The sequence below is a fragment of the Amphiprion ocellaris genome, chromosome 7, assembly GCF_022539595.1.
Source record: "Amphiprion ocellaris isolate individual 3 ecotype Okinawa chromosome 7, ASM2253959v1, whole genome shotgun sequence".
NCBI classification, from domain to species: domain Eukaryota; kingdom Metazoa; phylum Chordata; class Actinopteri; family Pomacentridae; genus Amphiprion; species Amphiprion ocellaris.
In genome coordinates, this window is record NC_072772.1 from 21,419,636 (window position 1) to 21,446,084 (window position 26,449).

Here is a 26,449-nt window from a genome sequence, read left to right on the forward strand (position 1 = left end):
ACTTGGGCTGGCTGCTAGCGCTTGCTGCCTGCTATCTGTCCGACAGGCTCCTCCACTTTCACCTGGGAGTCTAAATTTAGGCCAGACATGGAGTTCAGGCTGTTACCACGGATGATGTAACAGTAGAAAAGGCTGCAACTGCTACAGAGGTTACAAGAAACTGAAATAGGAAGGCAAAAGGTTAAAGCCTCAGGGCTCTCTCAGGTTGAACATGTGTGAGTGTAAAACAAGATACCGAGTAACAGAAGAGGACTTCACATGAGCCCACAACTCACACTCCAACACATTTCAGTCACTCGTGTCAGATAAAATGTGGAACCATCTTTGTTTTCAGTCTCAAGTGTGGCTCTCGACATGTTAGCACTGTCTGATGCACGGGTGTCAAACATGCGGCCCGCGGCCCAAAACCGGCCCTCCAGAGCATTCAATCCGGCCCCTAGAACGACTTTGTAAAGTGTAAAAATTACAGAGAAGACATTAACTGCAAATTGTACATTTGTAAAGCTATAAATTTTAAATAATTCCTAGCCCTTGACAAGTTGTTTTGATGATAAAATACTATATTGTTCATTTGTCATTTTGGCTCATTTTTGTAATAAATTTTCTTGTTTTTGTTGGGGTTTTTTGCCTTTTGTTGTCTGATTTTTGTTGTTTCTCGTTTTTGTCATTTTGTGTTTCGCTTTATCGTTTTGTGTATTGTTTTGTTTTTTTGTCTCGCTTGTGTTGTCTACTTTTTTGTCATTTTGCTTCTCGCTTTTACGTTTGTCCATTTTTTTGTCGCTTTGCAACTTTTTTTTTTGTTTCGTGTCATTTGTCTCATTTTTTGCCATTTTGTGTCTCGTTTTTATTTTGCCTCTCATTTTTGTCACATTTTGTCTTGCTTTTGTTGTTTGTCTTTTCTTGTCTGACTTTTGTTGTTTGTTTCATGTTTTTGTCTTTTTGTTTCCTTTTTGTCTCACTGGTGTTTTTTGTCTTGTTTTGTCATTTTGTGTTTTGATTTATTCATTGTTTTTTGCATCGTTTTTGCTTCATGCTTTTGTCATTTTTTGTCCTGTTTGTGTCATGTGTGATTTTTTGTCTCATTTGTCCATTTTTTTGTTGCTCTGCAGTTTTTTTGTCTAATTTTTTGTCTTTTTGTTGTTGCGTGTTGTCTCATTTTTTGTCATTTTGTTTCTCGCGTCTATAGTTTTGTGTCTCATTTTTATATCTTGTCTTTTTTGTCATTTTAAAAGTAAAATACTGTATCACTCAGTTCCAGATGCCTGTGACTAAATGTTTTGTGACTTTGTAGGCACTCTGATCTGTAAGTTGTAATGTGGAAATGATAAACGGAGCCATAATGTTGTTGAAATTGAATTTACTTTTAACGATGTTTTGTGAAAACATAATTCCTTAAATGGAAATATTTTCAGAATGTGCTTTTTTGCACTAAAACAAAGGAAAAATTAGGCGTTGTGGTTCTTTATAGGTTATTATGTTCTGATTTTACTGGTCACTTGAGATCAGATTGTGCTGAATGTGGCCCCTGAACCCAGATCAGTTTGAACCCCTGGTCTACTGTAAGTGGCTGCTCTGAGCCGGTTGCTGATCCGTTGAGGTCACCAGAGTTCTGATCGTCACACAGCAGCAGATCCACTGCAGAACCACACATTAAGATTGCATTTGTCTCTCCAACACTATAAATAGAACATATGAATTTATGATTATGCAGTTGCCAACTCAGACTCCAGGAGAAACATCTGCTCTGCGTGGCAACACAAGGTTTTTAAATACCAATATCCACTCTGAAATTTGCAGCTGTAAATAAAGCTGTGTCCAACTCATGATGAAGATTGCAATAGTTACAACATGTAGAACATTTTGATTCCATTAATTATTTTGTTACTCTGTTGCATTTTTGTCTTCTAAAGGCAAAAAAAACAAATAAAAAAATCAACACAAGTCAAATAGTAATGTTTAATTTAGATTGTTTAATGTTAATTCCATGCTGTGTTTCAGTAAGAACAATACAGATTCCCTGTCTGTGGCTCCAGTCAGATATCCAGTAGTACAAATCAGCTCCAAGTTACACATAATGAAGCAAAACAAGAAGAGCAACGAAGGAAACCGCAAAAGAAAGAAACCCTCTGAACCTAGAAGAGTTTTAGTAAAAAGCAGGGGTGAAGCAGCAGAAAAGAATATTAATTATTATTGTTAACTCATGCAACCACTGACCATTTTGATTTTAGGGCTCTCTGTCGTAGGAGTGGGGTCAAATTGAAGACGAGTGAGAAATCTCCCAAGTTTTTTTTTCTCCCCCCATTAAAAGCACAAGCTACAGATAAATCAACCTTCAGAGATTCAGCATGTGTGCACAGTTACAGTATTTCAGCACAAAGTACAGTCCAAGGACAACTACAAAAACATGACAACAGAATCACTATGGTGTAAAAGTTAAGCACTTCTTTGCCCCACGTGGATATCGCGAATTTTGCCAACTTCCTTTGAAAAACTAAGTTAACAAAAAGGGCACTTGTAGTTTTCCAAACTGCCCATAAAAAGGTAAAATGATCTGCATGACATTTCACTAAAAACAGAGATAAAACAGCTCCCATAACTAAGTCAACATTATCAGTAATAAAAGTTAATTTCTGTAATTACATTAAGAAAAATTCTCAATACATCCAGCAACTGATAAAAATAGAGGAAAAAAAAGCAAAACCAAACAAAAATACAATAACGAAAACAAAGATAACATTTTCAGAACCGCTTGTACCAGGACAAAAAACACAAAACAATCCAGGGACCTCTTTCTTTATCTTTGTCTTTCTAACGTTGTATTTCCTGTCTCAATTAAGTGGTATTTACTTGAATGATGCAAGGGCTAATATAAAAATAAAAAAGAAGAAGAAAAATAAACTTGTTAACTCCATGGCCCTGCTGGGTCCTGGAGCTGCAGGGGGGGAAGAAAAGGAAAAGGAGGGAAAGAGGAGGAGGAGGAAGGTGACTCGCAGGGAGGAAAGATGGAGGGGGAGGATGAGGAGGGTGAAGGAGGGGCGGATGAGGAGTGTGAGGAGGTGAGAAGAGGGGAGGGTCTCAAGTTGTTGGCTGTTGGTGGCGTAGTCTCACTGGGCCTCATCCTCAACGTCTTGCAGTGCCTCTTTGTTCTGTTCTTCGCCTGGCGGAGAGAAAACTGACTGTGAGTGTTTGTGGAATAGAAATTTCACAAGGTTCCAACCCTAACAGTGACCGAGTGGCAGGCAGGTCTAACGTACAAACCAACCAACTGTGACACAGCAACTGAAACACTGGGGACCTGAGGCCACGTCCACTTTAAGCAGCGTTAACATATTGGCCGTTTTCTGTGTTTTGTCTGAAGCAGTGGGCTTGGCATTGTAGAGAAATAAAACACAGTTGATTATAAAGTAAATAAAGTATGGATAAAATTGGGTGTACAGAGGAGTACATAGTTGGAAGGTTGCTGCACAACATTCAGCATGGAGAAATATCTTGCTAAAAATAGAAATAGTCATACATCTACAGCGTGTGGAGCCACCATTTATTAGCATTGGTAGCACCTGTGGACACTTGGGAAAATGCTGGACATGTTGATTGCAGGTTTTTTATTTTTTGTAAAATAAGTAAAAAGAGTGCTTTTTGTTTATTCTCTTCACTGATTTTTGGGTTCCTTCCACTTATAGCCAGGTTGTGCCGTTTCCACAGTCGTGCTGGAATATATTGCAGTGAAAAATTAGCCAAGTTGTGATTAAAGTTTTTTTAAAAACACACAGAAGCTGACCGGAGTTCAGAGGGTTAAACGTAATCACTGGCAAAACAGATGGTGGCAGTAGTGAAGCGCTTCATTGTTTTATTAAATTAAACCTTAAAGAGGAAGACGACTAATTTTGAACTCACTGGAATTTCCCCAAAATAATTTGACATCAGGTTGTGCTGGGGAAACTCCTCTTCTGTGGTTTTCTCTTGCTACTTTGCTCATGTGCTCTTTATGTATGACCAATCAAAGGAGCATTTTTTTGTTTTAATGTAGATGAAGGTGTTTACAAAGAATAAAAGTGTGGTAAAATTAAGACTGCTTCATGTATTTGTAGTCTCAGACCTAAAAACTAAACACTATATATGAACTGATAAAACAACAGTCTGCTGCAGGTGTAATGAGCTTTCATTTCTGCGTTTATCCCTCGTTTCCCTCCGTCTTTGCTGCAAGACAGTCTTGTTTATGGTTACTGGTGAATACTAGCAAATGAAATATCTGATTCTTTAAGTAAAAGCAGTACTACAGTAGAAGTGACAGCACTCATGCAGGCAAAAGGTGTGTTTGTAGTGTTGCAATATAAATATATGCAAAGTACTTCGATTACGGGGTTACTATTACAAATGCATTTATGTGCAAGTACCCTGAAATTTAAGAGACATATATTCAGTTGCTGTGACAAGTTCTAGTGAGGCTGATTTTATTGTGTTATAGCTGCTGGGCAGTTTAACCTGCAAAATCTCAAAGATATTTTGGTCTTCAAAACCTTCTGTCTGTTCCGTCTGTTTTGTCATTTCAGCCACCTTGTTGTAAGAATCTGCAAGAACTTTGTGCATGTAGCTTCAGATTAAAATGAATAAGGCAGGTTTAGGAGCACTAGTAAAACCAAAAATGCTTTTACAGAACAAGCTGATTTTCACTGAATACTAGTTTGAGAACTGTTGCAGCACTTGCATTTCCTCTCCTTTCTAAGAACGTGAGACTTTAAGAACTCTGCTACCAACTGACAAATAAATGTAGTGGATTAAAGAGAACAATTTTTACTTTTGGAACACAGTGAGGCCAAAATATAATGTAGCAGAAACTAAAAATACTCAAGTACAACTAGTTCAAAACCGTACTTAAGCACAGTTCTCTGTCTGAATAAACCCCTGCTGATGAGCAGTGTCATCTTGCAGCAGGAAAAACAACTTTTAAATGGGTGTGGCATGGAAACATTATCTCAGGTCAGATCTGTTTAAATTAACCCGCTCCTTCAGAAAAAAAAACTTCCCCAAGTGGAACTTAGCAAAAACTGCATCAAGTGGCAATATCTGTCCAAAAAAACCTGCATGCCAAAAATAACTTTCACCAGTGTTTGGTAAAATGTGTAATTGAGTGAAAACAGAGCTGATACAGTGTGAGGGGAGAAACAAATCAGAGTGAACAGAGTTTGAAAATTCAGTCAGTTAAGCTTTTACAAAAAAAAGACATGCATTCACATGTACAGTGACAAGCTCAACTAAGTCTTCTTACTGGAGAGGACCAAATACTTCACCATCTAAATTTCATGAACCACACTTTTGTACACGTCGTAACTGGAGGGCGGCACTTATTAAAATGGTCGACTGAACTGTTCAGTGTGTGCAAGCAGTCCAGCATGCCAATACAATGATCTAAACCTCTGCTTCTTGGTGTATGTACAGGTTTATCAGGCAACTATGTGGACACACACTCTGTACAAACATAAGTGAGGCTGAGCAGAACCATCTCAAAAAGAGCAGCTTGCATCTGACTGTGGGGGAAGATCTAAGATGGAGCCATAAGATCTAAGTTACCACAAGTGAATAAAGGATTGAGCGGAATGAGTGAGCGACAAAGCAACAGGTGAGTGGACTGAATCATTAATCCCTGAGTTAGTGCAGAGAGTAAAAATAAGGCAGCCACACACACACAGCAAGGCGTGGGTGAGCAACACTTACAAAGTACAGTTAACATGGGAAATGAACAGGTTTGTTTCCTTTAGGACTCTACAGCAGAGAGAATGAGAAAAAAAGACAAGAGAGATGATGAGTCACCGTCAAATAAAAAGGTGAGGATGTTCTGCAACGCAGCTAATGCAAACTGCTGCAATGAATGGAGGAAGAGAAAGAATGAATCAAACAGGGCTGAATGATTTGATGCATTTATATCCAAGTTGCATGTTTTATGCCACAAGCTTCTACTTTACCTTAGATAATTAACAATGTCTTACCCTTGAGCTGTAGCAATTCAGCAGCTACGAAGACAACTAACTTACTAATCTTTCTGACTTGGGTAGACAGCAGTAATATGTTGCCTCTTGTCAGATGCAAACTCTGATGTGTGTGCCGATGACTAAACGCTTTATGCTTTTTCAGTGGAAGAAATAGAGGAAGAGACATGTAAATGTTCAGGTTTTAAACAGGGTGGACTGTGTCTCTCCACTGATGGTGAGAGAACTAAACAGTGACATGTCTTTTCCTGCATAAACTTGCTAGCGTTACGTGTTAACCGCATGTCAGTTTCAGGTAGCTACTCACACCTTAGCAGTCAGGAAGTGGCTCTGCAGACAGACAGATTTAAACAGAGTTGTTGGAGTCTTCCAATTAAATATTTAAGCCCATCACATTGCTCTAAGTTTATAACCTGAAAAGCTCTAATTGACCACTTCCAAGATCTGTCAGGGTGAAGCAGTTTGTATTGTCAGTCTGCAAAGCTAACATCTGGTCAAACAGCTGAAGTGAAGAGCTTTCATAAGTAGCATTAAGGGCTGGCAGAGATCCACATGTTAGATTAGATTTACCAGCAGTTTGTACGCATTACTGTAACTGTCCAACTGTTAATTCATAGTAAATGTGCGCAAAAAGGTCGACAGGAAAAATTACTTCCAAATTTTTCTCATGGTGGTTAAAAATTGAACCACGCATTTGTACTTCTCCATCTGTTACCCTAAGTTTATCTGGTGTGTAATTTTATTTCTAGAAATGTATCCACACATTAACCACAACATCAGAGTTAAAAAAGTCCCAATTTGAAATTTTCATCAAATAACTCAGCCCTACATTAAAATACCAAAGGTTAGGAAAGCAGGTGACGTTTGTTAGGTAGGATGACTCCAGTTTACCCTCATAACAACTAACTCTGCACCTGGACGTGCACACTGTGAGCACCACGATTGAAGCCCTCGCTGCTTCAACTGCTGTCAGTAGATCATTTGAAAATTATGTCTGAGCTTTACTGTCTCTCACTTTCAGCAAATATATTTTTTCATAAACAGTTTCAAATTTACATCAAGAAGTGTGTTTCAACTAAAGGAACTTTCCTTGGAGAACAGGAACCTTTTGAGGAAATCAATTCTTCTAACTGCATTTCCACAGGAGGAAACAAGGTCTAAATTCCAGGCAGATAATTTCACCCCCCAAAAAGTCCCTGGCCAGTGTTCATGAAGGTTCAGGAAGTTTTGGGGTGGAGCTTTTAACAGGGAATGCCACTGACTGGTCAAGTATATTAAGGTTTCTGCAGAAACTCTGTGCAATTTTTGACCCTGCTGTGAAACACAAAACATAATGTGCTGTAATATCCAGGAACTTTTGCCTCTGACAAAGCTCCTGGAAGTTTGTGGAAAAGGACCTTACGATCAGAAGACATTAACCTCTGATCCTCTGTGGCTTTCTAGCTTTTTAAGTGGTTGAATGTTGTAAGAACAGACTTTCAGCAGGGGTACTATAGCATTTCTCTAAGGGATATATGCAGAATTAAGATAACAAGGTAAAACTGAAACTACGTAGCCTGACGTAGAGACAAGATAAAAACATCCGATTACAACTAATCCTTTTGCCTGTTTACCAGTTGCACTTATTGCACTATTTGGTTCAATACACAAAGCTGAGCAAAGAGATTTTTTAACAAACAACAGCCTCTGGACACAGTCGTAACAGACCGTTTCGATTAACATGATATTTTACATTTTCTATTTAGACTGTTGCTGCTGCTTTTACTTGAATATCACATAAAACATGACGACAAACATGAAGCTCATTAAAAATGGAAGCGGAACATTACATACAAGCAGTGAGTGTGACAACAACAGAACATTAATGAAGTTGCTCACTGCATTAAAACATGGTGTAAATCCAGTGTAAAATGTTTTGTAGGAGTGTAACAGGAGATGAGTGAGTTAGTTCATCAGCAGCTAGTCCTGAAAAGAGAGGTTCTGCAGTAACAGATAGGTAGATCCACAGCAGAAAAAGAAAAATTTAAATACAGTGTCATATAAAACATTATGCTAGTGTTAGAAAAAGATCCATGGTATGAGACTCTTACCCTCTCCCTGCATATCTGAAGTCCATAGTGTCAGGTTGTCACGTAACAACTGCATGATAAGTGTGGAGTCCTTGTAGCAATCTTCACTCAGTGTGTCCAGTTCTGCGATGGCGTCATCAAACGCAGCCTTTGCCAACCTGAGCAAACACACTTTTGTTGAAATCACCTCATACTTCAACATGTATGTTTGAACAGTCAGGAAATATATTTAAAGTTTATCTCTGGTCACTGATTAAACCCCTAAAAAGTAATCTCTCTGTATCAAAGTTAGACATTTATAAGTTTTTGCAATGAAAAAAAAAATCATCTTCCTTCTTTAAAACGGCTTTAATATAATTCTAAACCATTGTTTCCTTTAGAAATCTATAAATCCCACCCACCACTCCAGCTGCTACCTCACCTGTAATTTGCTCCAACACTGTAAAACTACTCTACGCTGCACAGTGTCAAGTTGGAATATTGGCGTAACTCAGCTGTACAAGCTTAGACTAGAAACCAATTCTGAAGAACAATAATGACCTGAATAAAAGCCCCCACTCTGTAAGTAGACAGCATCGAATTCTTAGGTTTGCTGCGCCTGAGACCCTAGCTGTCTGAATCTTAGACTGTCACTGGCACACTGCAGTTTAAAGGTGGACATGTTCAGCTATATTCTACAACATCTATATGTGTTCGAGATTCTGCTTATGAAACTCAGGTCATGTTCATCTACCAAGAGTTCCTGTTAAATATTCCTTTACGTATATGTGACATGAAGCCAAAGTCACACAAAAATGGCTTTGAAAAGACAATGTTAATGCCCTGATGTTGCCAAGTCTGAGTCTAATTCTAAATCCAAGGCAGAACAAGGTACTGATGGGGATGGGGGTCAACTGAGAAAGAGATTTTAGTCAGGGGTTCTTCAGACTGCTGACTCAACTCTGAGGTGGTAGTTCAAGTATTATGCAATAAAAACACTGCCATTCTTCACACTAGGGGCGGCTGTGGCTCAGGTGGTAGAGCGGGTCGTCCAATGATCGAAGGGTCGGCGGTTCGATTCCCGCTCTGTCCTAGTCATGTGCTGTTGTGTCCTTTTTTGCCTCCAGTGCTGCTACTCACACTGGAGTATGAATGCGTGTGAATGTTGGTGGTGGTCGCACATTGGCAGCCACGCTTCCGTCAGTCTGCCCCAGGGCAGCTGTGGCTACAGATGTAGTTTACCACCACCGAGTGAGAATGTGTGAGTGAATGAATAATGGATTCAATGTGAAGCGCTTTGAGTGCCTTGAAAAGCGCTATATAAATCTAATCCATTATTATTATTACTTAATGAGGCAAAAGACATATACTGATAGTGACACTGTACTGAAGAAACATTAACCTGCAAGCGCGGTCAGGTGAGTTGAGTATCTCGTAGTAGAAGACGGAGAAGTTGAGGGCAAGGCCAAGACGGATGGGGTGCGTGGGTGGCAGGTCCGTTGAGGCTATATCGGTGGCACTTTTGTAGGCCACCAGACTGTTCTCTGCTGCTTCCTTTCTGTTGTTGCCAGTGGCAAACTCTGCCAGATACCTGTGGTAGTCACCCTTCCTGGAATTGGGAGTAAAAAACAGGGGTAGACCAAATTGACTTTCTCTATCGTTTACCAAAATAACAAGTAAGTTGCAGTGCTGTAATGGTCTTTGTGGAGTCACTTGGAACATATGCTGTTTTATACAGTTAGTGTACAATTTCTGAATTCCCTGATATTAATATAATTTTGTCTGAGACTAAACAATTCCATGACATTTGCTGCCTTGAATGTACTTCTTAAATAATTAGCTATCTCAAAAACAAAAGTGTATTAGACATGCTGTGTCAGTGCCAGCATGTTTAGTCACTAGCCTCTTTATTCAGATCACAAAGCTCATACATTTTGTTGTAGAAGACTTTAGACTCTCCAGAGACAGCGGAGGGGAGTAGATGCCTTTCCAGCTTATCCAGGATGTCACTACAGATGTCCATCAGCTCCTTTTCAATCTGAAAACAAAGACAATTATTCCATCAGAAACAACAATTTGATCATTAACCACTGAAGCCCTCGCTTAAGTACAAATCATACTTCCTGCTACAGTGTCAGTGAGAGTCCATGTATTTTGGAACATTAACCGCATGATTAACTTCCATGCTAACAACATTCTCATGATCAGCTAGCAGATGTAAAATTTCCAAAGTGATAAAAGAAATGCGTCCCCACAGGGAGGTAGAGAGCATCTAACGAAATCAAGGTGTACCCATTGTTGAATCCCATTAGGTTATTGACTGCAGTCCAGCTGCATCTCCCATCTTTCTAACACACTCTAGCCTCTCCCAGAATAATAGCAGCTCTTATTTCCCTTCATAAAAGCAAGCAAGAGTGGAGGACATGCCAACTATGACTCAGATGCAGTCTGTCCAGTAGCTGCTCATAGCGTATATCATTAACATGAGTTTGTGATCACACATTAACACAGCAAATCTGAAATGCTTTGAAATGACAAACATATCGGGGAAGAGGAGACACAGTGAAATCATATAAATGCTCCTGGCAGACACAGTCTAAATACAAATTCTAAACTTGTTTATATGAAGTGGCATACTGAGCCTTTATAGAGTGCTTTACCATTTGTCTGTATTCCCGGATCATCTTCAGTCTTTCTTCTCCGCCCTTGCATTCGTCCCTGCCCTTGTTTTCTTCCCTCTGTTCGATACTGCTGATTATCCTCCAGGAGGCTCTCCGAGCTCCGATCACATTCTTGTAGGCCACTGACAGTAGGTTCCTCTCCTCAACTGTGAGCTCCACATCCATACTTGCCACCTTCTTCATTGCCTCCACCATCTCTGTTGAGGAAGCATGTGTAACACTCCTTTGAGGCTTGTGATTTGTAACATGAAGAACTTGTTTTGAATTAACTGTGCATCCACAGGGTACACTGGACAGTGGAGCTTCTTACTATAGTGGCTGACTAAATCACAATTAATGTTCAAAAACAATAAAATATCTAACATCTTATCTATGCTATCTCTGAATACTTACTGAAAAATACTGTCATTTAACTGGCAATGTAGATGTATTTCACAAATCCATGGGTCTTCGGTTCGGGAAAAAAGTGCATAACGAATGAAGCATTCAGCCGGCTGTGAAGTTGTGCTCAGGAATAATAATTTATGCCTTAAAAAATGTGCAAGACAGGTTTAGGTGTGACATGACAGAGGGTGTTCAGGGTATAAGCTGAGGCTGCTTCTTTACTAAACCTCAGCCTACCTATTGGCACCAATCCAGCAAACACATTCACATGAAAATCAACGACATGTAACGCACTTTCCTGTTAAAGCTGTATGCCATCATTTACAGCTGGTGGGATATCACCTTTTGATAATGATGACTAACTTTGTGGGCTAAAGAGGACAGCCTGGGCCAGTGGCTGAAGCAATCTAAAAATATCTGACTTTCTCCCCACTCTGCAAATTAATTCTTTAACAGCATATTACAATTTGATAACCTACTGCAGAATAACAATATGAAATAGACTACATTCCAGCCAGATTACCATTCAGCCAGTAAACCATAAATCACTCTGTAAATACACTCGGTCCAAATCCCGTGAATGAGTCATGGTACATTCACTTAACGTTACTGGGCAACGTATGACCGGTGGCAAAGGCTGTCGTCTAAAAACAGCCTCTACAAGGCCTGTAATGGCACGACAGGCTGACAGGAGTGAACCAGATAGAGGAAGAGGGAGTCATTTTCGCTAATCGATCTATGCAGCCTGCTTGCAGAAGGGGAACACCCCACAAAGCGAACAGCTGCCCTCCCACTCCCTGCTAACACACGGCAGGCTTCAAGTAGCTAATCTTACTATGCCTATCTAATGTTGAAGCCGACTAGCCTTTTTAATGGAGTAACGCAAAGCTTGGTAGCTTAATATAATTACAAATATATGACCCTGGGAGCAGCTATAGTGGCTAACCGAGCTCAAGTGTGAAGCTACAGAGTTAGCATGGTGCAGGGGAGGCAACCCCTGACAGCTCACGCTCCAGTAATCCGCCATTTTGTTATAGCCCCTTTCGCTAATGTTAGCCAGTGTCTGTCACTACCGTGTGTACTTATCCGAAAACAAAAAGGCTTTCTGGCTTGGCCATTCTACTAATGTCGCTGTACTTTTCTCCAACAAGAGCCCACATGTCGTGTCAACAAACAGCTTGCTCACAAACAGAAGTGGTACCTAAGTCAGCTCTGTAGCTAACCACAGCAAAGCTCTCCAGTGTAGCGCTGCTGTTCGCAAGCTCACAGAAAAAAGTCCCAGCGGCCGACGCTCCGAGCCGGCCTTGAAAGTGTGCCTTACCGTCATATCGCTCCGCCTGCTCGGCAAGTTTCGCCTCATAAACGTGGCACTCTCGCTCTCCCATTGTGTATCGAGATGCGGGTAGAGTAGCAGACTAGCTGATCAAAGTGGCAAGTCTTTAGTGATAAACACGGCGGTGTGCCCGGTGTGTCGGCGGTTCCTAGAAACCGACTGGGTCGATGAGTGGTGTTCCGCCCCGCCGGCTGCGCTGCGCTGCTGGGATGGAGCAAAGATGGCGACCGGCCTCATCCGGGTCCTGCACATACGCACACGAACCAGAACCTCTGATTGGTCCCCGTTTCTTTCTGTTTTTTTTCTGTAGCGCTGCAGGCAGAGCTGCTGTAGCCTCCTATTAAAGAGTAACACTGAATGAGTTCGTTCGTTACATCTGTAATCAGTGTGTTAAACCCGCAGCTATTTTTGAACTACTAGTCTACTGAACTCATAGCAACAGCAATTCTGTCCCGTTTTTAAAATAAATGAACAATAAAGCAAACAATAACAACAAACAAACAAAAACAATTACTCAAGGTGGCCCAAGTACAGGTGTCATTTACACAGAGCATATTAAAAATTGTGCCGAAGTGCTTTACAGAAGAGAAATAAGATTTACCTATCAAGTTTAAATACTAAGGTTAAGACTCCACAGTATGGTTTATTATGGAAATGTGTCCGAGTATATTAAATATGGTTAAAACTCTACAATACTATATTGCAAATCCACATGACTAATTTGAATATTATGGTTAAGACTACAGTACTACATTTAACGCAAATTTAGCTGACTAAATAAAATGTTGCAGTTAAGACCCTACAGCATTATATATAATACAAATTACACTGACTAACCTAATTGTTAAGAATTTATCTAACTGACTTATTTAAGGTTAAGACCCTTATATATATTACAAATTAACCTGACTAACTTAAATGTTAAGACCCGACAAAACTATGCAGTCTAATAAATTACCAGACTAATTTTAAAGTTAAGGTTAACTTTGACTCTGCAGTAATATATCCAGGGTGTCCCTATAGTCTGGACTCATAGGAAATCTCATTAACTATCATCTTTTTCCCCCTCCATGGATTAAATATGGCTTTGTCGAAAGAAGAAAGAGCTGAACTGTTACTTCTCAGTGGACGTGAAGGATGGACATATGGAAAGACAGGGTTAGGGTTAGGGATGTGATTTTATGGGGCTAGCATGAATTTTAGTCATGACCAATTCTTTAGTTTGGGCTGATACATTTGGTCATCCAGAACGGGGTTTGTCCATGATGCTGCCCATTTCTTTAAACTTTTTAACCACCTTCACCACCGTGGAAAAGCCAAGTGGAATCCTCCTTGGATGATGTGCATTAAATTCATCTGCTGTCTTTCCATATGTCCATCCTTCACGTCCACTGAGAAGAACCAGTTCAACTCTTTCTTCTTTCCACAAAGCCCTGTATAATCCAAACTTACCTAACCTAAATGTTAACAACCTGTATTTTTTTTTATATAGTCCAACAAATTACATGTGTTATTTTAAAATTAAGGTTAGGACCCTACAACATTACATAGCCTAAAAAATTATTTGACTAATTAAAACATTTAAGTGAAGATCTTACAATATTATACATTTCAACAAATTACTTGACTCATTTCAAAATATTATATACAGTATAATACAGATGAACCCCACTTAAGTGTTAAGGGGAAGAACCTACAATATTATAGAGCCTAACAAATTACCTGACTGACTGAAAAATTGAGTTTAAGACCTTCAGCAGCATACCTTCAGCAGAACCAGGGTAGAGAGGGCGGCCATCTGCCTAGACTGTTGGGTTGAGGGTAGAGGGGAGAGAGAAAAGGAAAACAGAGAGAAGTAGACAACAAACAGGAGAACATAAGCGCTGGATAAATTTGTGGGATCAGTAGCTGTAGATCAACTTAACATCATGTGACTGTGGCACTCTAAGTACACTACCGTTCAGAGGTTTAGGATCACTTAGAAATGTCCTTATTTTTGAAAGAAATGCAGTTTTTTTTACATGAAGTTAACATTAAATGAATGATAAATCCAGTGTAGACATTGTTAATATGGTAAATGACTATTCTACCTGGAAACAGCTGATTTTTAATGGAATATCTATATAGGAGTACGGAGGAACATTTCCAGCAAGCATCACTCCTGTGTTCTAATGCTACATTGTGTTAGCTAATGGTGTTGAAAGGCTAATTGATGATTAGAAAACCCTTGTGCAATTATGTTAGTACATGAATAAAAGTGTGAGTTTTCATGGAAAACATGAAATTGTCTGGGTGACCCCAAACTTTTGAATGGTAGTGTGTGTTTCAGTGGTGACATCTCAATTCTTTACATATCTGCACGGTTAGCGAGAAAATACTTTTGTGGTTCAGGTGAACTGACATTCTAATAGACAATATTTTAATGTTAATATGAAGGAGTAGAAAGTGCTGTTATGTTAGAATAACACACAAAAGGGACAATAGGCCATCCGCCGCTCAAAGTATATTCAGCAATAGTCAAATATTGTGACAGGGGGCCGCATGCAGGGCCTTTATAATTACTATCTTAAAATACACACTGACCAAGCAACTTCCATGTGCTTTTCAAGTGTATAATTAATAGGTAGATATTATCTCAAATTTCTCTCATTAGAGGTTTTTAGGGGAAACATAGCTGTTTAGTAAAAGCCAAGGGAATTGGAAAACTTAGATATTAAAGCAAATGAAAATTTACACCTTCAGTTATTACCATTAAATTACCATTAAAAATAAATTCAAGCCAAATATTTTCAACAAGTTCTGTACAATTTCAATTCGCAACAACAGTGTCCTTTGTTTAGGCTCCTTAATATGTAATTCATTATGAAATATCTTATCACTGCCAAAAGCAACAGAGTAGAACACTTCTTTCAGAGCCGTCTTTTTTTCTTTTGCAAGCAGTATTACTGTGTATAAGGGAGTCCATGTTAGCTTTACATGTTTGAATATACTCCTACTGTACACTGACTTCATACAGTCTTACTAAAAATATGTCACAGTACTATGCATGGCAATCATTCCTGTAGCTAGGCAACTGCCATATGCAGCGTGAATGAAAACTGGTTTCTGGTCATGAATTAAAACGGACAGTATTAAAATAGTCTCCTGTGATAGTGGTAATAAGCTTTCTTGATTCAGCAACACAGGACATGTTCACACTTTTCATCTGCATACAAAAATCCACAATGTTAAACAAATCATTTGTCATGGGCTTGACTTTATTTACTAGTATATTAACACATTACATGCTACAGAAAATAAAAAGGTAATTTCAATTGTCTTGAAAGAATATAGTGTTATAATAAAATGGCACCTTTTGATATTAACACAATTTCCACTGGCATTTCGCCACCCCTTCCTTTGTATGAAAGGAAATGAATGACTTCATGCAAGGTTACTAAAAAAATACTTCTTGGTGGTTTCATCGGCAACCCAATTCATAAGATAATGATTTATGCAGCTAATCACCTGCGATGTGCAGCGTGAGTGACAAAGAAGCATGATTTGATCACAACTACACAGATAAAAATGGACTGTGTCAAAAGCTGGCAGTAAACGCAAATGTTAATTTCCGAGACGTCAGCCAATTATTTTTAAATAGTAGATCTTATATATAACATGGGTCTGGGATACGGCCAACTTGAAAATTAAATGTGAAAGCAGGACAGGGCTTGTCAGGAAAAGCTATAACGGTCAGAGACTAATGTGTGGGAGCAATTAAGGATAATTACAACCCTAAAAAGGAGAGCACAGTAAGTGCATTCTGTTAAAAGTCAAATTTCATCTCCTTTAATCTCATAAGCACTGGTAGAGAATGCCTTCAAGGACCTCATCTTTCTGAATATTGTAACAGTGCCACCTAAAGGTGACATGAGGTGCTGGCCAGAAATACTGTAGCATGACACCTGAGAGGAACTCTGCACTTGGAAGAGACACAGAGTTCTCACAGGTCAAATTTAAACGAGATAAAGTTCGCTCTGGCAAAGGTCTATGCTACACTCCCAGCCTGCTTCAATCCCAACCAGTGTGCATTATGATACATGAGGGTGATGATTGTCAGGTGTCAACAAGCAGACTGATTCAATCTCAACAGAAAACAACCTTTTGAAGGGGGAAAAAAAGGCAATTTGAACTACAACTTAATTTCTTGGCAATGAGGAAATGGCACAGGGAAGAGATAAAACAGTAAAAGGAAAAGTCCATTTTGGCTTGTGCACTTCAACTGGATGAGGCTTTAAATAAAAGAGTGGAAGAAGATTAACTGAGGAAGCACAAAGGAAACACAGGCTGATAAGGCCGAGGATTAAAAGGACTAACCGGTGCAAGGTGGCAATAAGATTATTAAAAGGTTAAAAACAAAGGGTAGGTACCAAATACTACCAGTTAGTCTTTTCTTGCACACATTTGACAAGATGTGAACATGGCGCAGTCTGTGTTGCTAAGGTATATTTAGTGAGCTGAATGGAGAGCACTAATATGAGAAGACAGTACTAACTAACATGGTGGACAGCCTACATTCACTCTGTTCAACTTCAATCATGTACATCAGACGCAGAAAGAGAACACATGGCCTTGTGAGGGCTGGGGGCAAACAGATGTGCCCCATCCCGAGTCAGTTCATCCATTTTGCACCACCGACCCATCACTGCCTCCCAACATGCAGCAGTAAAAAGTGTTTCCCCCGGACAAAACCAGCTATGAAGAAAACTACAAAGATAACAAAAACCAATATTTAGCATGTAATGATAATCACATAGTACATCATTTCATAACAATATGTTCTTTTTTTCTTACAAAAGACTACTTGGTGGTACTTGGTCGTAGGTGACGGGTGGTTGGGGGCTGAGGTAAGCCGGGCTGGGAGGTGAGAGAATGTAGTGTTTGGCTTTATCGCCACCTCCACAACAGTGTTGCAGTTTCTCTGGTTTGCTGCTGGGGCCTGCTGTATGGCTATAACTACATGAAGTCGCTCCTAGCTGCTGGTCTTAACTCAGTTTTATGTTCTCCATTTAGTACTTGGTGGGAGGGTGGGGTGAATGCTGGACTGGTCCTTGGTCTGCTCCTCCAGAAGAACTGTACACCTCCAGCTGACTGAGCTTTCATTTCTTTCTGAGGTGCAGTATTTGTCGGTTAAATCTTCTCTCCAAAATGTTGTATTTGAGCCTTGCTGTTCCCATCTTTCACAGTCTTGGTTTAACCCAAAGTAATGCTGCATTCATGTCTAATTTGAATGTTGTTAGATGCATACTTTTAAACTTCAAAATACCTTTCACCTCAACCAGGAAACATTATTCACTCATTAAATGCTCATTTGATGTAAAGAAACTTAAATCCCTTCAATAACTGTCTGGTAGAATGAATGTTAGTGAAGACCAGGATATCTCCACCAGACATAGCAGTCTTAACAGATGAAAGGCAAATGTAGCTTTACTGTGTTCAGATTCATCACTTCCTTCATACATGCACTGTAAGTGTGAAAGAAGGTCAGGATTAAAAGAACAGTTGTACATTTTGGCAAATATGGTTACTTGCTTTCTTGATGAGAGTCAGATGAGAACTCTGATGCTGGTGCACTAAATATGAAACTAGAGCCAGGATGCAGTTAGCATAGCACCAAGACTGCAAACAGCAGCCAGTGTGGCTCAGTCCAAAGGTAACACTAGAACTCCTTAAGCTCACTAATTAACATGTCAAATCCAGTTTGCTTAATCCAAAGTGTAAAGGAAACAACTCAACATTTAGCTGTTTCCCCCTTCTTTCAGTCCATGCTAAGTTAACATCTCCTGGTTGCAGCTTCATGTTTTCAGTGCACATAAGATGGGAATTAATCTTCTTACTTCACTCTTGGCAAGACAGCAAACAAGCATCTCAATATGACAAACTACAGGGTGTCCCTAGAGTCTGGACACAGGAAATTTCTATCATTTTTTTGCCTCCATGGATTAAATATAAACTGGTACTTCTCAGTAGATGTGAAGGACGGACATATGGAAAGAGAGCAGATGGATTTAATCTTTCAACAAAACCATATTTAATCTTAGTTGATGAGATTTCCTATGTGTCCAGACTTTAGGGACACCCTGTAGAGAAAACACATAAAAACTGTGTTGTTATTATTCAGGTTATTAGTGTATTCCAATCGACATGAATGCAGCATGAGTGACGCTACAGCGTTGAAACCGTCATGACGGATGAGGATGAGAAACGCCACAGTGCTGAGCAGTTATCTACTGGCTCCGACACAGGAAGAGGAAGTGGTTGAACTCTGAGGCGAGGAGTCTCCTGAGGAGTGAGTGTTGATAACGTGTCTGTGGTCGGGACACGACAGAGGGAGGGACTAGAGGGTGTTGCCATATCCATGGAACAGGAGATTCAGTTTATCTTCCGTGTTCCGCAGTAGAGAATATGATCCGAGTCAGTCCGTCAGTGAAAGCAGGTGGAGGAGGAGGGTGGGTATGATTATTTAGGTGGGTAAAAATGGAGGATGTGTGCAGTACAAGGGTCCAACAAGGGCCGGTTTTGTTCTCAGTGATTCTCTGAAACCATACTTGGTGCAGGTAGAAGCTGGAGACAACGCTGAGGGAGAGGGGGGAGGCGAGTGGGTGTGCAGAATGGGAAGGAAGGAAGGAAGGAAGAGAGGGAGAAGAGAGGAAGGGTCTAATACTAGTGTCCAGGTAGCGGCCCGGCTGTCCACTCTCAGCTCAGTTCGTCCTCAGCGTTGTGCTGGTCCAGCAGTTTGACGTGTGTGAAGGGAAAGTGGCCACGCTTGCCTTTACATTCCCCCTCCCACTGGCCGTTCACGTTTATTTTGGTCACCTTCACCATGTCGCCCACCTGGGGAGGCAGAGGACAGACGGTGTGAGAGTGCAGAAATGTGTGCAGCAGAAGCAACAACAACTCACATGTACATAATCAACTGTCTTTCCAGGTACACTGATGTAATCCAGAGATGGCACAGTCAACAGAAAATTAATCAGCAATATATTAATCACTTCAGTTATTTAGCAAGTAAATATGCCAGCTCAGACAGGCCATGTGTCAAGGGTACATAGAAATTTCCCTGCCTAATTAATTCATGTCTAGTCTACAAAATATATATATAAAAAAAGAAGACAAATTTCACACAACCACTCTTCGTGTGTTCTGACTCTTTTATCTGGACACCAGTCTAAAACCCGAAGATATGCTGTCCACTGTCATGCATGTCAAGGTAAAGGAGGACCTGTCCCATTGAGGCTGAAATCAAGGAATATTTGGAATGTTGATTTGGAAAATAACTAATGGACTCATTCAAAGCAGTTCCCAAGTCTTTTTCAATTGAACAGATGTTTAATTGTTATAGCTCTAAATGGACTAAAAAAAAGAGAAATGTAGACGTGTGCTAGCATTTGTGCTTCTCTCTACTTTTTGTGTTTGATCTATGATCATCCACTATCTGTTGGAAAAATATTCAAAATAAATTAGTGGACGATGTGAAAATGATCCATAATTGTGGGGAAGCAGTTGGGTGGAAACATGTTTGATTACAGTTGACCTGCACAGGCAGAGGAGTGGCTGCTCCTGTGTCACTGAACCTGAGCAAACAATTACTAACAGACAGTTCCAAAGTTCAAGTCTATACGAGCGACGACTGAATAGTCAGCAAAGGATCAGTCTGATAACCTGTTACCAGTGCTGACAAACATGCTGGTGTTAAATGTCTGACTAGCAGCATTTGCAGGACATGTTTGAATGTCCTGGGTATGATTCCATCATATGTAGGGCTGCAACTAAAAACTGTGGAATCTTTTACATGAATTATTTGTTCTTTAAAGTCAGAACGAAAGGGTTGAGGCAAAAAGCTTGTTTTGTCCCACCAATAGTTTGCTGTGGATTATATAAGTGATCAAAGTACAGGAATTCTTTGAGAGCAGTTGGAACTTCAGGTTAAGGAAGAACATGAAGATCAACTTTAAAATGTATTTTCTGTACGTTGTTTGAAAAAGAATGCTTAAAGAAAAAACATTTTAGACGAATAATAAAAACTTCAACCTCACATATGGGTAAAGAACAAAGATTGTAATTGTTCATGAATATTAAGGTTGTCAGCAATTGTATGCTTAATATTTATAGTGCTTTATCTTGTGAATTTAAGTCACATAATAAAACATACAAGTAAACAACATCAGAAAAAACACATTCAAAATGACAAGACAGCCACAAATGTTTTTTTTTTTTTTTTAGCTGTCTACAACTCTTTTCCAGTAAACTAAATTCTAATTTTCTCACCAAAAATATTTTCACATAAGTCAAAAAATAGCAGCTCTTCACAATCACGAACCCGAAACAGGAGAAGTCCGCCATCTGTGCTTGAAAATTGACTTAAGAAAATAACTGACAAGTACGGTTTCAGCTCTAATCTTTTGTGATGCAAAACGACAATATTAACTCAAAGTGACTGTGTGTGTGTGTGCCTCACTGCTGCTCGTGGATATCATTAATTAAAACTGCTGGCTGCTGTCTGTGTGTTTTGTGGGTCCCTTGTAATAATTTTGCATTAGGAAACAATTCCAGTGTTTTAGTCAGTGTTTAGTCAGTGTTTTCCAAAGATGGCGCACCTGACGTACAATGACAAAAAGACCAGCGGTTGCTAAATCTTTAGTCAGCAGGTGGCAAAGCATTTTGAAAAAATACTGAATGCAAACCATCTCAGAGCCGAGGTTCAGCCCAGGACATCCCCAAGCATTACATTCAGGAGGCTTTAAATACAGGTGCTGAGGGGTCTGTGAAATGCTTTACCTCTAGAGTCTGTGATTCCGGGGAAAGATTGTTGAGATTTAGCTTGTTAGCATATTTGGATAGTTAGAATGTGTCAAAGTTAGCATCCCTTTTGCTCCAACTGCCCCCTTTGCCCTTGTTCTGTGCACGAGCACTGACGAACACAGGAATAGTGAATCACAGGCTCCACCTTTAGAAACTATCATTCTTACATAACAAGACATAAAGATCACATATTGATATTATTGATCACAGTCATTTGTTCACAAAGTACCGGAAGGTGTTTGACTCCCTACATATGTAGGAGGGACACAAAATACTGCAAACACCAGTGTTATGCAATTCAATGATCAACTATTCCGAAGATTGATTTTATTGTTCTCGTCATATTTCAAACAGTTCTGTACTCTCCGGTTCTCACGTGTCAAAGTCTGCTGCTCATTTTAGTCGTTTAATGAAGTAGAATGTTTTCAGCATCTTTAACATTTCTCACATCTATTGATTTGAAAGTTTTAAAGCCTTTATGCAAATATGTTAATACCTGGTGGAAATTGGGCTGTAAGAAATTGTTATAGATATTTTTCACAATGTGACAGGCAACTTACAGACCAGAAAATAAAACTATCATGTAAAGAACTAGTAGCTGCAGTGCTAATTTATTCCAGGGCTTCTGACGTGGACTGATCAAATTTGCACAGGCGTTCATGTATAATGCTCACTGCCCTTATCTCCAACTATATGCATGGACTTTGAGCTTTGCAAAGATTGGAATTGGAGCTTAAATACAACTTTATAATAAATGGGAACTCCATGATGCTGACACATTTTACATGTTGGGGTTTAGAAATCAAGTAACAGAGGAAGACTTTCATATAACTGCATGAAACAGAAATTACACACTGCAAATTTGTTTCAGTTGTTTAAGATAAAGAAAGATCTTTGCAATCTGTGGGTTTACTGAGACGAGGAAACGCAAGCTAATTATTAACTGTCCAGTGCCGCCATGCTGAGTCACTAATGGCCAACTAGAGTCAGAAAACAGATTGCCTTACATGGGCCAAACCCAGAGAAGACTACCACAGGTGGGAGTGGTAGAAACCAACTCGTACAAAAGATTTCCCTGTCATAAATTAAAAAAAAAAAAAACGTAAAAAATGAGCTGGAAAAAAACTCCAAATCATCCAGCAAAAGCTCTCTAGTGGTTCGATTCCACACAAAAAGTAAAATATGCATGCAGATTTAAGTGGTTCAAGACTGGATATGTGCTGGTATCTTTAGGAGTGAAGAGAGCATGCTCAGCCCAGCCTGCCTCCTAGTCCCTCTCCTGGCTCAGCTGGACTCCTGGCTTCACAGAGACCAGAGGAAATGGTGCTGTTCCCAAACACAAACTATTTCCTTCCCCCAATGACCTGCTCCGTGGGAGCCCCGCTCTCACTTCCGGACAGTTTAACAGCCCAGCCACTGTGAGCAGCAAGCACAGCTTAATGGCTGTTTTCATATTTGAGTAGCCTGTTAGGTTCAGATCTAAGCAAGAGACCAAGTGCCCCTCATCTGACAAAAGCAGAAGTCCACTAGGATGAGTTAGTAACTATCATGGACAAACTTCATGCAGGTTAATCCGTAATGTCACTAGATTGATCTGTGAGAAAGAGAAATAAAATTACCAGATTATCAAGAAAACCTAACTAGCTGAGCACCTTCTGACCCTGACTGCTCTTCACCAGGCTGAACAACCACAAGGAAGAAACAACCAAAATCCCAACAGGGAAAGAAAGCCAAAGAATATGAGCTCAGTCTTGATAAGCTTAAAGAGCTGGTCCTACAGCCTTATTCCTAACGGTCTCCTATTTTCCGATGCATGGAAAATTAATGTATAGGTTCAAGAAAAAGACTTGATTCGCATCCATATTTACCTCTAAGGCCAGGGCAGTCTTGTCGTAGGCATTGGGCACCCTCTTCTGTATGGCCCTGGCATACACAGGTCCATTCTGCAGATTTGGGAGGGGGGTGGGCTGGGCGTACTGACTGGGGTCTCCCAGTAGTGGAGCACCAGACTGGGCTGCAGAGCCATCAGAGTTCCCTAGCATCCCCATCCCACCCAGTGCACCTCCAGGTGCGCCAGGCCCTGCCACCGAACTTGGAGATGCCGGTCGGTACTTCTCTACATATGGCACTGGGATCATCCCCGTCCGGCCTTCAGAGTTCTGGGCGTTCCACCACTGCTCCTCTGGCTTCTCCAGAACTCGGAGTATATCACCCTTCCTAAACGGGAGATCCTCTTCATCATTGCCGGGGAAATCGAAAAGCGCTCGGACATACTCGTCTTCCAGGCGTGGTGGGGGGCCTCCACCGGGGCCACTGCTCATGAAGGTTGGGTGTTTAGACTTGTTGATGGGTTCTATCAAGGTCGTAGTATCCAAGTAGTGGATTTTGTAAAACTCTAACAAAGCGGGGAGAGCCTCAAACTCCTGGTCACCAATACGGAACCTCGGAGGAGCCAAACCTGGTTAAAAAAAAAAAAATCAGGAAGATGGAAGAGAAAGATGAGGCAGAAACACAAAACGGTATCATTTGTTATCTAAAACACACCACACCTGCTCAGACATGCTCACATCAGGGTGATCTGAACTCTGGGCTATTTATGCACCAAAGTATGATGGAGGTGATTTCCAGAATGACCAGGAAGTATTATTGTTTCCTTATTTTCCCATTTTCCCCCCATGCGTGTTTGTTTTGTTCCTTAAAAAAAAGCCTGCGTAATTCTGAAAAAAAAGATATGAGGAAATACAACAAATACTCTGCTGCAATTCAAATACAGGATAAAAAAATCCAGAAGGGGCAGCGTCTGGTCACAGTCTGTCACAACCTGGCAACATGAAATGAGAGACTTTTAAACATCTGCAACTCTCCCAGTTGGTACATTCAGCTAATATGAACGGTGCCCAGGCCAGAAGTCATACTGGTACAGTCTGCTATTTCAGAAGTCACACCGCCCACCACGGTGTCTATAGTGACATAGACGTCCGTCAATGTATGATTTTCTCCAACAATGTGTTGTATAATATGTACTGAGTGGTCTGTCTTAACACTGAAATCATCACTATAGGTATGATTTGCCTTTTCATAAGCCAACGTTGAACTGAACACGTTTCCCCGAGTCTGGCCTGCCGTATTCCCACACTGGAGACTGGAAAAGGCACTATTGCGCATCTCCTTTGGTGCAAGTCATGCAAGAATGGTCACATCAGCATCCCCATACACCGAGCCCCTCCACCTCCGCTGTCTTACCTGGACCGGACTGTCGGTTGTTGCTGATGCTGTTAATTATATAATGCGAGACTTTGGAGTTCTCTGACACCGACAGCACGTAGTCGCCGGGGCTGGTGATGGAGTCCCGGACCAGAAACACGCCGTGCCGCTGTCCCTGCAACAGAGACACAGCCTCCTGCCTGCTCAGCCGACCCCAGTACCAGCTGCCGCGGTCCTCCGCGTCAAAATTTCCGGCCATGATATCCACTCCAAAGCCGAGGCTTCACCGGGGCCTTCCCTGCTCTCCCTCCCGTTATCCAGAAGCAGAGCCTTCAACTCATACAAAAACTTTAGCGCCTAGAGCACGTTTAGTAAACAGGCGACCTCCGCAGCTGGCCGTTTGGGCATCAATTCGCCGATACAGGAGCTCAACTGTGTTGTAAAAGGGACTCTTGTTTGGTTTGAGGTCAGAATTCAGCTCTATCAGTCACACAGGAGGTTTTAGCGGCAGAATTCCAGCTACAATCCAGCCGCCGATGACAACTAACTTCAAAAACTGAAATGGCGGATACGCGAAAACAAAAAAAGACCCCACTCACCGGATGTGACGTACTGACGTGTCAAACAGCCAAACGAACATTAAGCGACTCCTATTTCAAAATAAAACTTCATTTTACAGAGACGCCTTTTTGCAAATATACTTGACAGATACCGTACAAATATGACAGCCGCGTTTGGTAAATCTTACTATGTAACGCTGCTGTCGTTTATCGCCCAGTATTTGGACGTTTTACTTAGTTTAGAAAAGAGCCACATTTGTAAGCTTTTATGTTGGTAACAGTCAGTAGACCGCTTTCTCTGCTCGAAATAACGCTGTTGCACTTGACAGTCTGTCCTTCGTGTTATTGTGAAACCCGCAGCTTACCTCATTATTGCACCAGATCAGCAGCGGTAGAGTAATTACAGTGTGGACACTTTAGGTTTTGCACTCACAATCATTTATTATCTCTCAAATAATACCTCGCATTTCTAACTTCCAAAGTATAACGGATGAGTTGCAATTTGTATTAATGACCACTAGGTGTCAGTCAAACACTATTAAAACATACCTCACTGCTGTGGTTAGACGTTCACTTTCAGAATCTTTGTTTATTATAAAAAAAAAAAAAAAAAACAGGAGTAACAATTTATTAAATTAGAAAAATGCAAAAATGTTTTACTTCATAGAAATGAGACAAATACCATACATCAACTACATTTATGCTTGGTACTTTACCTCTCTCAGAAGAACTTTACTCTAGGTGCTAATTAATACTTTTTAATGGCTATTAAACGTTCACCAGTGTCTTGTGAACTGAATCTTTTTTCTTTCCTGCCAGGAATTAAATAATATTACAGACTCTGGTGTCTGTATAATAAGTATGAATGTAGAGCTAAGGAGAGATTAGCCTAGATTAGCATAAATACTGGAAGCAGTGAGCCTGCCTCTGTCTAAAGTTCAAAAAGACTCTTACCTATAATCTCTAAAGCTCATTAATTCATATGCTGTATCTATCTATCTTTATTTGGGTCACAAGAAGAAATGTAGAAATGACCATTTTAGTTTATAGAAAGTTAGGTGAAGTTTTCCTTCTGCTTGTAATATTTATGCTAAGCTATGCTAAATATCTCAAAAATACTGGCACAGTAATAATTACAAAGTTATCAAATTTATTTATCAAACATCTTGAAGACCTACAAGAGTTGAACTGAAATGCTGTACAATTAAAGTAGTATAAAATACATTAAAATACATTTACTAAAAGGCAAATGTTAATAAAAAGACAATAAAATTGCCACACAATATGAGATGAAGCCAGCGTGTCAAGTTCTACTTGAATGCCAAAGAGAAGATGTGGGTGTTGAGCAGTAACTTAAAAGTCTCTAAAGTTTTAGCAGTTCTTACAAGACAAAAGTAAGCTGTTCCAGAGATTC

The 26,449-nt window shown here is 40.2% G+C and overlaps 2 protein-coding genes across 3 annotated transcripts; both read right to left on the minus strand.

The window, feature by feature from the left end:
• Window positions 1-1,950: 1,950 nt before the first annotated feature.
• Window positions 1,951-12,650, minus strand: ywhae1 (tyrosine 3-monooxygenase/tryptophan 5-monooxygenase activation protein, epsilon polypeptide 1). 2 transcript variants are annotated; one of them, XM_023261376.3, is made up of 7 exons: window positions 12,419-12,650; window positions 10,693-10,910; window positions 9,964-10,070; window positions 9,435-9,641; window positions 8,075-8,211; window positions 5,713-5,760; window positions 1,951-3,157 (listed from the first exon to the last, which is right to left on the minus strand). In XM_023261376.3, exons 1-6 carry the CDS (start codon window positions 12,480-12,482, stop codon window positions 5,753-5,755), a joined length of 741 nt encoding a protein of 246 aa, XP_023117144.1. In that variant the 5' UTR covers window positions 12,483-12,650; the 3' UTR covers window positions 1,951-3,157; window positions 5,713-5,752. The 2 variants fall into 2 exon arrangements, with proteins under 2 accessions (XP_023117144.1, XP_023117143.1); XM_023261375.3 differs by lacking the exon at window positions 5,713-5,760.
• Window positions 12,651-15,666: 3,016 nt separating this feature from the next.
• crk (v-crk avian sarcoma virus CT10 oncogene homolog) lies at window positions 15,667-25,055 on the minus strand. Its single transcript, XM_023261390.3, has 3 exons — window positions 24,515-25,055; window positions 23,140-23,729; window positions 15,667-19,303 (listed from the first exon to the last, which is right to left on the minus strand). The coding sequence occupies exons 1-3, from the start codon at window positions 24,732-24,734 to the stop codon at window positions 19,166-19,168; spliced, it is 948 nt and encodes a 315-aa protein (XP_023117158.1). The 5' UTR covers window positions 24,735-25,055; the 3' UTR covers window positions 15,667-19,165.
• Window positions 25,056-26,449: the final 1,394 nt, after the last annotated feature.

Excerpts from the sequence above, each read along its gene's own strand:
- crk (XM_023261390.3), bottom strand. The coding sequence starts at position 24,734 with ATGGCCGGAAATTTTGACGCGGAGGACCGCGGCAGCTGGTACTGGGGT. Across the intron at positions 23,730-24,514 it reads CAACCGACAGTCCGGTCCAG|GTTTGGCTCCTCCGAGGTTC; the intron begins GTAAGACAGCGG and ends TTTTTTAACCAG. Across the intron at positions 19,304-23,139 it reads AGACTGCCCTGGCCTTAGAG|GTGGGCGACATGGTGAAGGT; the intron begins GTAAATATGGAT and ends CTGCCTCCCCAG.
- ywhae1 (XM_023261375.3), bottom strand. The coding sequence starts at position 12,482 with ATGGGAGAGCGAGAGTGCCACGTTTATGAGGCGAAACTTGCCGAGCAG. Across the intron at positions 10,071-10,692 it reads TCCGGGAATACAGACAAATG|ATTGAAAAGGAGCTGATGGA; the intron begins GTAAAGCACTCT and ends CTTTGTTTTCAG. Across the intron at positions 3,158-8,074 it reads TTCAGATATGCAGGGAGAGG|GCGAAGAACAGAACAAAGAG; the intron begins GTAAGAGTCTCA and ends TCTCTCCGCCAG.